This window comes from Papaver somniferum, chromosome 8 (genome assembly GCF_003573695.1).
Source record: "Papaver somniferum cultivar HN1 chromosome 8, ASM357369v1, whole genome shotgun sequence".
Taxonomy (NCBI): Eukaryota; Viridiplantae; Streptophyta; class Magnoliopsida; order Ranunculales; family Papaveraceae; genus Papaver; species Papaver somniferum.
In genome coordinates, this window is record NC_039365.1 from 157,807,068 (window position 1) to 157,818,906 (window position 11,839).

General features: G+C 37.1%; 1 protein-coding gene across 3 annotated transcripts; it reads right to left on the reverse strand.

Annotated features, from left to right (window-relative positions):
* Positions 1 to 1,408: 1,408 nt before the first annotated feature.
* Positions 1,409 to 11,449, reverse strand: LOC113303674. 3 transcript variants are annotated; one of them, XM_026552735.1, is made up of 24 exons: positions 11,163 to 11,449; positions 10,966 to 11,066; positions 10,650 to 10,860; positions 10,280 to 10,361; positions 9,612 to 9,894; positions 8,818 to 8,920; positions 8,581 to 8,717; positions 8,083 to 8,256; positions 7,480 to 7,685; positions 7,238 to 7,381; positions 7,005 to 7,096; positions 6,667 to 6,814; positions 6,442 to 6,494; positions 6,082 to 6,137; positions 5,078 to 5,241; positions 4,283 to 4,473; positions 3,958 to 4,015; positions 3,771 to 3,843; positions 3,491 to 3,592; positions 3,318 to 3,414; positions 3,112 to 3,222; positions 2,640 to 2,848; positions 2,229 to 2,369; positions 1,409 to 1,825 (listed from the first exon to the last, which is right to left on the reverse strand). In XM_026552735.1, the coding sequence occupies exons 1-24, from the start codon at positions 11,314 to 11,316 to the stop codon at positions 1,634 to 1,636; spliced, it is 3,282 nt and encodes a 1,093-aa protein (XP_026408520.1). In that variant the 5' UTR covers positions 11,317 to 11,449; the 3' UTR covers positions 1,409 to 1,633. The 3 variants fall into 3 exon arrangements, with proteins under 3 accessions (XP_026408520.1, XP_026408519.1, XP_026408521.1); XM_026552734.1 differs by having other exon boundaries at positions 3,088 to 3,222; XM_026552736.1 differs by having other exon boundaries at positions 3,088 to 3,222; positions 10,966 to 11,076; positions 11,163 to 11,273.
* Between the last annotated feature and the right edge of the window lie 390 nt (positions 11,450 to 11,839).

Genomic DNA, 11,839 nt, shown 5'->3' on the forward strand with positions numbered 1-11,839 from the left:
ACAGAGGAGTGCCTGTGGAAGTATCAGTGGGTTTTGCAAAATCCCGTAACTTTTATTTTTCTCATAAGCATGTGCATCCGGACGGGGCGAGGCGAAGCGGAGCAACATCGAAACAAAAAATCTAAGTGACAGAGCAAAGCGAAGCCGAGCAATACCAATTACCAAATAAAAAAATGATGGAGGATATGGTTAATTTGGGACGGGGTGGGGCGAAGCTACACCAAATCAAAGATCCTAAGTGACGGGGCGGGTAGAGCTGCGCAAGACCCGTCCAATTTACCCGAACCCGCTCGTACCCGCTAAATCAGTGGATTTTCAATCCGAACCCGTCCGTTGTGGGTGTGGGGTTGGTTATGAAAATAAAATCCGTTATTTGTGAGTGCGGGGTTGGTATTAGCTAAAACTCGCCCAAACCCGTCGGGAAAACCCACTAAATATACACCATTGATAAAACTAATCCTAACCGTCCGTTATTAAAACCCTAGTGGTACTTGTAGATAACCCTCAGTTCCTCGGTTCTTCTTTTTTCTAGTTCCTCAGTTCTCTTCACCTACTACAACATGGCTGAATACAAGTACCGGGAGTCAATCATCAATTGCTCATCACAATCTCAATTCTGATTATACTTATCTTACCCTTCTTGCCCGTCACAATGAAATTCATTCGGTTGATGCTGCTATCTTTTGTTGTGGCTATCTTCGCCTCTCTCTGTCTTCCTCACTCGTGTTACTGGATGTCTTATCCTATCTGCTATTCTTGGTTATACAATGGCTATTTGTTGTCCTCGGTAACATCTACCTCACCATTGTCATTCTTTTGGGAGTGTAATGTTTGGATTCATTCCAAAGCGCTCCTTTTAATTAGAGGTACGGCCGAAGATGATGAGAATGAGCCCAACAACAACGTCAGCTTACCTGTATAGTACCTCAAGTTAGTGATATCTTGCCATATGAATCTTAGCATCGTATCCGGGATCTTGAACTGCACCACTGGATTAGAGCCGTGTTTGCTGTTATAAGATGAAAATATTGAACTATAATCTGAAACGGGTTTAAACTCAAACGCGTCCGATCCGTAGCGGGCGGGTCAAAAACCCGCCCGCTGTTTGTGGGTGCAGGGTTCGTATTAGCTAAAACCCGACCCCCGACCTATGTGTAACTCGCCCCGCCACACCAAATCAAAAAATGAACGACCGGACGAGAAACAAAAAATGATGGTGGATGGTTTGCGAAACCGCCCGGTGCATAGCACAGGCACAAAATCTAGTATTCAGTTATGTTTGCAAGACTGATAACTTCAAAACAGTGCTTATAGCGTGTGATGACGATAAATATTGGTGCCAAGTTCATGTATATACACTAAGAAGATCGATTCATGGAGTGCAATGAAAAAGATTCTTTTTAATCTATAGTGTTAAGAATTTATATTCAAGAAATATCCCATATGGGTGCGGCTTCCTGTTAATGAAGCTCTTCACTGGGTGGTATTTTGTAAATCAGGACAAGAAAGCTCTAAAGTTCTTCCTTTAAATTTTAAGAAACAAGTATTCTAAAAGATGCAACTCATATCATGTTGGATGAAAGATTTTAAAAATATACATGCAGGTGTGCAATTTGGAGAAGTTGGACAGATATCATCTGATCGGAGACATCATGCATACTCCCAACTTCTCACACATTTGTCTCAATTCTGGTGAAGCGGTATTCATCACCGAAATACTTTTTAGAAGAGACTTTGCTTCAAGTAGCCCATTTCCAATACTCTCCACGATTTCATCTTCACTTGACATAAGTGATGCCATCAACTTCATTCCTGCCATCTTTTCCTGCACACAGATCAACAGTGGGTTATAGCAAGTGATGAATTGCTAAGGTTACTCAAACAAACAGATACTAGAGTACTAACTAACAAAAGATTAATAGTGGATTGGGGATATAGGTACATGCATTTGTTAAAAACAAATGCATTTCATTTCCGATCAGAACCTAATTAGTCCGAGAGAAGATAATTTCACCGTAACTTTAGTTTGTAAAGAGAACACATCAATACCCACAAACATTTTTTCCTTGGAGTCAGATGTTGAGCTGTTTTCACAACTCTTATCTGACACCCATCTCAAGATACGAATTATCTGTGTATTCTCAGGCTTTATTTTTTCCTTCATTCCCCAAAAACAGTGATATAAATCCAATCAAAAGCCAAATACCATGAGGTAGAATCATGCATACCATATCTGAACCTTCTTCAAGAGCTTTTATAGAAAGTCTAAGTAGATCAGACGAGTAAGAAAGAATTGCCAATTTGAGATGATACACAGCTGAGAATAGAACTTGTATGCATGCAGCTCTAACGTCCGAGTTAGTAATCACCTGCATTGTAGAAACATATGTGGTTATAGTAGGTATATATTGAGCTACCAAATTGAAACTCTGGTCTAGAAGATTATGCTTCAAAGTTTGAAGTGAGTTATTCTATCAGCAAAATAAAATTATAATAGAAAAAATAGTTCTGTGATTATTTACTTACAGTAAATAAAGACTATCTCAAGGGAGGAGACTCTTGCTTATATCTTATAAATTCACAGGTAAAATTCTAGAGAATACGTAAGAAATTGATCATAATCTTCATAACAAACATACCGCAGCAGAATTAATGAGAACAGGAACAATTTTTTTAGCGAGTCTCTTCTTTCTGGGGTTCGAGATCTTCTGGCAAGCACTGATAATAACATTAGCCATGCATAAACGAAAAGAAAGCAGGACAGGTTTTTCAAGCCCATGGTCACTCCTATCTTGAATCAATTGCTGGATCACATGATTGAGGACTGAATTCGCTGTAGGAACATTTTCTGCATTAAGAACACCAGAAAGTGTGAAAACATCTCCAAACATACAGCTTTAAACATCATATAGCCTCACCAAAATATGTTTACAAAAGTGAATGCCTTAAGCGGTGCATTTGAAACTTTCCTAACACAAAACAGAAAATCTATATGAAGAATAGAAGTTGATGAACACGGAAGAGAGGAAGAAGGGGGAGTGACAGACAGAAGGAGAAGAAGCATTGTTGAATGAAAGGAGAACCAACCATGAGAACTCTTTTCCTTTTCACCTGTTTTATTAGTTTTGCTCATAGAGAACTCCTTCGACGAGTCGGCAGTTTGTAGCTCAGCACAAATCATCAGTGCTAAACAATCAATGCACCCGTGTTGTGCTTTAGAGACTGAACATGAAAGAAAAGAGTTTTACAGAATCAGATTTTCAAAATCCAGGACAGTTATATTGCTATAATGATACATTAGGATATATTAGTACTACCTTCATCACCATCCAAAGACGGCCAAGTCAGAACCGTTTCCAATATTTTCCTTATCTCAAGCATAACAGGATGCAGAGACGGAACACTACCCCTTAACTATAAAACAAGCAACCTAATTAGTAAATTATTCTCTAGCATAATTATGAATATCAAAAGGGAACAGTGCCTTTACCGCAAGGGAAGTACAAATTGCAAACAAAGACGCTTTTATCTTGACTATATCCAGAGAACATGTGGCAGTCTCCAACTGGGATCGCATCATTGGATAGAGAGCCTGGAAAATTACAGGGAAAGATTTGGATACATGTGCAGTTTTGCAAGCAATTGTTTATTAAATTGATGCAGTCATTCTAAGAATACCAACCGTAGGATTTCAATGACTGCTAAAAAATGAAAAACAATGTACTATTGCAATCTGCAATTACATTTCTTGCCAAGCCACAGGGACATACCTTAGGATGAATGCGACCACATAATCCGGCTGCAAGCTTTCTGACATCTTCAAATTCATATTTATTAAATGCTCTGATAAAAATAGAAAGAGAAAAACAAACAGAAAAAAACGAAAATGAATATGTTACTAGAAAAGTCTGAGGCTATTTCCAATGCAGATCGCTAGCAATTCATACGCATACATACCTATTAACAAGAAGAACAGCAATACTTGAGTGGTTCTCAACGCTGGAGTCTGTTGTATCTGAAGTTGTTCTCGCAGAAGAAAACAAGCATTTATTACATCAATATAGTAGCTGAGGGGTTTGGACAGTCGGTAAATGGAAGAAATTAAATTTGGTATAATTGTTTCTGTAACCATATATTTGGGCGTCGGCAGTGGTGTCAATGACGAATGGCATGCCTAAAAAGTTAACAGTTCAACCATGTATGGCTTATTTTGATATAGATCAAAACAAAAGAGAAATTGAAAACATTTTTTTTTTTGATCAATTAGAAATTGAAAACATACCATCCACAAATCCTTCAATGAGAGGATGACCATACATAGTGGAGGAGTTAAGATCATCAAATACTCTTAATGGAAGAAGCCTGATTATGAGTAGTGGACAGAGACGATCAAACAGAGAATCCCTCAATTTACAAGAATCATCACCCTTATCTATCCCACTTGCTCCTGTAGCCAAGAACTTTCTACACATCCTGCATAGGTACGCCAGTTCAAGATCAATGGTAAAACATTACAAACAGAAGGTTCCATGATTACTTATCTAGAACATCTCAATTAACAGAACAGTATGTGTTTCCAGTTATAGTTATAATGGGAAATTTCTGAGATGATAGCTGATTTTCAAGAAAAAAGGAAAGAAATAGAAAAGCTAATTATAAACAAGTAGGATTTGGATGTGCCAAGTAAGTTTTGAAAACATAATTTGAAAACATAAATAGGCCACCCTTCCAACAGAGGAGAAAAACAAGAGATAGGTCGAGCCACAACATTGCAGAAGACCCATCCCAACAGGTGGTCCAAAGACCCATGGGTATGACCTATTCCTGGAGGAAAGGCAATTAAGCTCAAGAGAAAAACAACAACAGCCTTAAATCTAACACTTCAAATGCAACAATTTTTGCCAAAAATAACTAGAGATACTCCGATTATCAAACCTCTAATAAAGTAACAATCTTAAAGAACCTTCAGGCAAAAGGAAAGAACTCACAGTAACTCAATAGTCAGTATAGACAGGCATATTATGAATCAAAGCTTAATAAGACATCCACTTATTTACGATATTAAATATATACTCACTCCTTCTGTCCTTGCATGTAGAGGAGAATTCGAGGGAGTAAGACATTTGGGGCATCCGCAAGGTGCTCATTGATACAGCTCAGAAAACGGACAATAATCACATTTGAGGGTTCTGAAAACATCTTGTCTACTAATTGTTCGATAAAAATGCTCCAGTCTTCAACCTACCAAATTTCAAGAAACATTAGTCCAAGAAATATATAAAAACCAACATTACAGCCAAAATCATAACTAAAGATAGACAGTTCGGCACATGCCAAAAAAGCTGATGACATGAGAAGCCATAGTATTAAACTGTTAACGTTGTTTTTAGGATCTCAACTTTCTGTCATCAGTATATTGATTAAATCATGTATCGGATTTAAAATTCCTAGGTAAGTTTTCGCAGTATAATACTAATATAGATCGTGAAGTCCAAATTTACTAGATACAAATACATTATCAAAGTGGCACTTCTTCAAAAATCTCCGTTGACTAAGTGGATAAAGAAAAATCTAGAAACAATGTCCTCGAGGAGTGATTCTGGAACCTGATATTGTTATTCACAGATACTGAGTGCCTCCCTCATTACTCTTTTCTAATGAATGGTATGCCCTCTGCCAGCCACAAATTTCAGAACGTAACTCATTTTGCGCTTCACGACTACTACAAACTCCAACAGTATAACCCAAGCATGGGAAACTGTGTCATTAGACTGGATTATTAAAAACCTTGCAGCTACACTGTGGAAGTGTGATGTGCCTTTTTACTTTCGTTTGTTCATTACTCAACTGAGGTTCTTAATCTTGTTCGGGAAATAAAAATTTAAAACCCTAAACTTGATGTTTTAACCATGCCTAGCCTTAAGGATTCAAGAATAAGAGCTGAATCACCCTAACTTACAAGAGACTCTGACTTCTCTATCTTCTCTTGTATCATGCCTCACAATCAGGCAGAAACTGCAACATCTATACAACATAAAAATGCTAAATAATAGAGATGATGAAACGGTAAACTAATCTTACACTTTTTGCCCACTCTGGCACAAGCCCAAGTATTATATCACTGTCAAGATTTGAGCCTGCAAATAAATCCAAAAAAATACTCAGATCACAAGAAGAATATATTGCATTATTTCTATACTTCTTAAGATTACTCTTTCTTGGTTTTGATATCTAAACTGAACTAGACAAGGATAAAACTAAACTTATTGTCATTATCTATGCAATTACTATGAAGGCATAAGCGAGCATCCGGACCATCAATTAAAAAGCGAAATGAAACATGACAAGGATATAATCTGACTTGTAAACTGTAATCACAAGAACAATGTGGAATCCACCCATCAATACGTGTGGTACACCATAGAAGTAGGAGGAGCATACCTCCACCTTCTCCTCCAGGAGTTCTTGGAAGTCCGGAGCTATGATACAGATTGCTGTAAATGAAAAAAATAAAAATAATAATGATATTAGACTAATAAGGAGATCTATAAAAACAACGACATGATGGTTCACAGGCCCCCATCAAACAATCAGAGACACTAGAGAGTTTATGGTATTATTTTCCATAAAAAAATGTAATTCAAAAGTTTGCAGAAATGAGAAAACCTGAGATAGTCGATTAACATAATTATCAAATTAGGACTCTTGTTATGGAATTTGAGCACTGCAGCAAGAGCATCACATGCAGAAGATCTTGTACGTTCATCTGGAGAGTAAACGAGGCGAACGAGATCAGGCAGAACTAAGTGAGGATCTGCATCAAGAATAAAAAAGCCATTAAGTAACACTCCTAAAGCCTTTTCCAAAAAGATATTAATTTTGAAGCTAACAAACAATGGAGAATTATGTACGTCGTCACAAAATTAACAAAAAAAATCAGGACCACAATCCTGAATATTTTTTATTTAATGATGATATTGATGGCATAAGCCCAGAGAACTAACCAGTCATCATCGCGAGTAGATTGGAAGATTGTATGCGTATGGAATGTTCGTCGTCTCCAAGGCGATCTATTAGGTGTTTGATCATGTTTTTTCTGCAGAATTCATGGCGAAAAGATCCAGAAGGAAGCAAAAGGGTTAATCCACCAATGACTAATAAAAAACCCAGAAAAGAGCGACAAGGAGATGGGGAAAAAAAGTGGCAGAACAAATTATATTGCAAACAATTATTTTACCGCGTGGAAATTGGAAGTGGTTTTTCTGAACCAGAAGACACATGGACAAGTTCTGAAACGACATCAATGGCGTTCCTCCTCTGCAGGGAATTCCCGGAACTAAGGCGCGTGAAGACTTCCTGAAGGCATTCGCCATCTATGTTTCTAGCGATACATGTTTGAGTCAAGTTTCAGTCCAAACATCACAGCATCAGAACAAGAAACATGTCTAGGATGTCAAAGGCAGAGCATAGGAAGGATACCTGCTGCAGAATTCAGCAATTAACGAAACAACAGCTTTGGCAATGCCATCCCTCTCATCTAGAAGGTTTAGCAACAAGGATAGAACTTCTTCGGACACCAGGTTATCAAGGATACTGCTTTTCTTCGAAGTATAGTTTATATTAAAGAGAGTTACCCTTAGGATACAAACAACTCGTTCTATCACATCTTCATCAACACATTGAAGCTTCATGAGAAAAGAGAAGGAAACTATTAGAGCAGCACTCATTTTTTACAGAAGCACTTTGCCGTATTAACCAAATTTTCAAATAATAATATGTATTTCCTTCTGGTTTCCAGGTTTGCATAAACTCTTGTCTCCAGGTGGTCTCAACAAGGAAAAGGTCAAAAAATGACTTTGGGCTGCCCTCCACTCAAGACCTTCACCAAATACATTGTGGAGAAGAATTCTGATTCTCTAAGCCAAGTTACTTATTCGATGGTAAAATATTGTATGTATAATAGGAGCACCATTTGGAACAATTCCTTTTGATTAGTTCAATATTAAATAAAATCTATAGTCTATGCTGAAGTAAATGAAAATGTGAGAATACACTCATACTACAGAAGTATCATTTACTTGCCTGTGACAAGAGATTCTGTGATAATGGCAAACCGTGTTCTGACATTGCAATTTCAAACTGCTTGCTGTCAAGGCGCCCCAGTAAAAGAGAAATACAACTCAGGAAAAACTTGATGGTATCATTCCCGCCGTCTTTATTTCCGGATTGATCGTCACTGTAGTCCATCATATAAAACTGCATAATACTGTGAGACCTGAACAACTTAACTGGAAAAGGCAAGAAATAACAGGATTGGAAAATAAACCTCCTATCAATAAACACAAATAATAAACAATATGGGGTCTATACTAGACAGTACTTTGCAAAAAGCTACAGAAAATATTCGAAGAAACCCCTTCAATCTCAGCGAATGCAAGTATAAAATAAAGAGACAAAGAGTGCGAAAAAGGTGTATAGAATAAGCTGATATAAGTATATCTTTCATCCCCGTTAATTTTCAAGCATGTGCAGAATTATCAAGTACCCGTTTTATAGATTCATAGTTGGGAAGTTTTTGACCTGGATGCCTGATATATACTGGTTCAACATCTCCATGTAGCTCTTAGAAAATCTGTAATCCTCTAACCGCAGAAGCATGCAATAGTGTTTCCAACAAGAAGAAAGTAATGCCGTTCCAGTTTTAACTGTATCATCACCTGTTTTCAAAGGTAGACGAAAACGAACTGTGATGAATAGAAGTATGAAGATAATGTAACAGATATGTTAATGATCAAAATAGAGGATTGAGGGTAAGACCTGCCTGCTCTGGAACAAGAGTGTAATGTTTCTTTATCTCCCGCAACCACTGTAAAACTTGCTCCAATCCTTTGGCATGTAAAGGCCGGCTTTTTCTGCTCCACTGCAGGTAAGTTTGCAACATAAAAAGTCAATAAGTTCATAAAGTGCAGATCAAACATCAACCATCGGCCTCCAGACAATCAGATGATATGAAATGCCCAGCTCATAGAAACTTGACGCAGCTTAGAACTTTAGTTCGACTCTGTAAGGTGATAATACTCTGCACTAGTTTCCTAAGGTTCCACTAAGTGCCAACAATAACATTTAGGTGTAGACGTTGGCCACTATCAGGGCAAACACAAATTGTACACATAAACTACAGTTACGCAAATTGTACACATACAAACTACAGTTACACAAATTGTACACTTTCCTTAAGGACATAGATAGACTACAACAGCACTTATTCAGCTCTTTCAAAAAGTTTGATCTGTCTTTGCCATGCCCTAAAAGTTTTTGCTGCAGTCCTGTATATTATTCTTCTAGCCAGACGACATCCTGAGTGCTCCATCAAGAAAGCACTATATAAGATGACACCTTGCACAGGATAAATTTATTCAGCGATAAAGTGCTACGCAGCCATCGAGTATTTTGCATTCGAAGTCTTTTCACACTTCACTAATGTTTCTTACACTTTATACAGATACATGAAATATGTCAGATCAATTGTTTATCCAGCAAAGAACCATGGTGATATTCAATACTTTTGCATGTCAAATTAAAAGATAGATGGAGCAGTGCAGATAACATACAGCCAAGAGTTTCAGCACAAGATTAATGAGTTCATCCAAATGATTCCAAAGCATAATCTCCATCTCCACGTTTTCAGTGCCTTGTGGAAGTGTAGAAATTGAATTCACTTGCTTCTCATTACTAGCACTAGTTGTTGATGCAGCAAGAATATTTGATTTATCTGCGGACAGCGATCTATTTGAAGTAGATGCATTTACTATTAATGCTTCAGTAAGCACAAGAACACAATCAGCAACAGCTACTGAAAGACGAGTAGGCAATTCATATCCGTCCTGCAATTTGCTACAAGAACAGTTGCTCGGAGATTAGTCTACAAAGATAAACAAAGGTAAAAATAACTTAATTTACTACTGCTTCATACATCGAGTTTACCACAAATCAAAAGAATGCCCTTTAAGAGAATTAATTTCGTCTGTATGGTGTGCGTGGAAGATTAGATACAGCTTACAAAGTCTTTTGAGCAACTACAAGGACTGAGTAATGAAATAGGTCATGGACCAACTAAAACATGAACCGCAAAAACAACTAACAGTATTTTCCGTAAACATGAACCACAAAAACTATATTTTATTGCAATTTATTTTGGTTGATAAGTTAGAATGGATACAATCAACACTTATAACTGTGGCAGCAAAATGACAACTTATCGGAGATGAAAAATTCATACCTCCCACTACAAACAAGAGACGAAAGATGTGAAATTGAAGAGGAAAAAATCTTCAATAGTTTCTGGTGCTTCACTTGTATCCCTGTGGTATCGAAAATATCAGTCAACAAATATCCATTAATTGAAGGACCCAAATGAGAAATCTTCAATAGTTAGCACATTATATCAAAGTTTTTCCCTAAAGTACCAAGTCATATAAGCTGCTCTTAAGTCGTAGTTATACATAAAGTTGGAACAAGATGGTAACAAAGTTTACTTGGTTTAATTAGACATACAATAACAACCTCAACAATAAGTAATTCTGAAATTAAGAAAAACATCCTCAGATTGCCGATGCTCAAAGGAACTGAGAAATGAAGTAATTTCTTACCAATATCTGAAGATTGCTTCTTAGTTATCCCATGTTCTACAAGTGCGCGTATCAATGTGCACCATCCAAGAGCAATATAACGATCATCTTTTCTCTTAATAACGGTCACCAGATCAACTGCAACAGCTTCAAAAAGAAGTTCATCCTCGAATAACCAATTAAGAAGTATCAAAACTTGGTTGGATCGTCTTGAATCCTTCCACGTCAATGACTGCAAAATAAAAAAGTAAAACTACATTAATTAATTAATTAATTAATTAATTAACAAAAATAAAAGCTAGAACTTACAAATCAAATCAAATTCCAGAAATCTCACATTTTCAATCATCGGAACAAGAATTTGATCCAATGACTCTTGTTTCTCTACTGCATCCCTAACATACTTTTTAAGAACACACAGTGGTTCTTCCAAACTCCCTGCAAAACCCTAAATCATCAAAAAAAAAAAAAAATTGTACTTCGAAAGAAAAATAAAATAAAAACCTAATTCATACAAAATTTCTAAAGTATTACCAGAAGTTTTCAGAGAAGCAGAGCCAAGATAAGAAATGGAGTCTTCTAGTTTTTTGGGACGAGAAGTGAGAAGAGTGTTGATTACTTTGCCGATAGTCGAAGAAATCACAGTTGAATTAGTCGAATCTGATATCCACAAGTGTGGTTCCTCCATTTCTGTCAGCAAATTTAAGCTTCTATTCGTTTTTAGGGCTTTAGATTGTTAATTGTCAATGTATTTTGCACTAATTTGTAGACTTGCTCCCGCGGGAAAAACCAGGATAGACGGAGAGTGAGAGAGAGGGTTTGGGTTCTAAAACCATATGAGTACCATTTGAGAACCGAGGAAAAGTATAAACTGACCGCCGGTTAGGTCGCGCGGTCTGTTCCGAAAAAAACATTCGGTGGACCCACCCTAAACCCACTCCCCTGCTAAACCATCAGGTCAGGGGATCACTCCACTCTTTCTTATGGGACATACCGCGGGATCCGATCCGGTGAATGTATCAGTTCCAAGTCTTTCGACCTAACTCTGAACATTCCTTACAAGGAAAAACCCAAAAGAATATTAAGAATAAGGTGCCCCTAACCAAATAGTCGCAACAGGATAAATAAAGTACTTTTGAATCAACGGTGATTGAATTATACTGTCTTTATCTGATATGACAAGAATTTACAGGGTCGATACAAAAAAATCC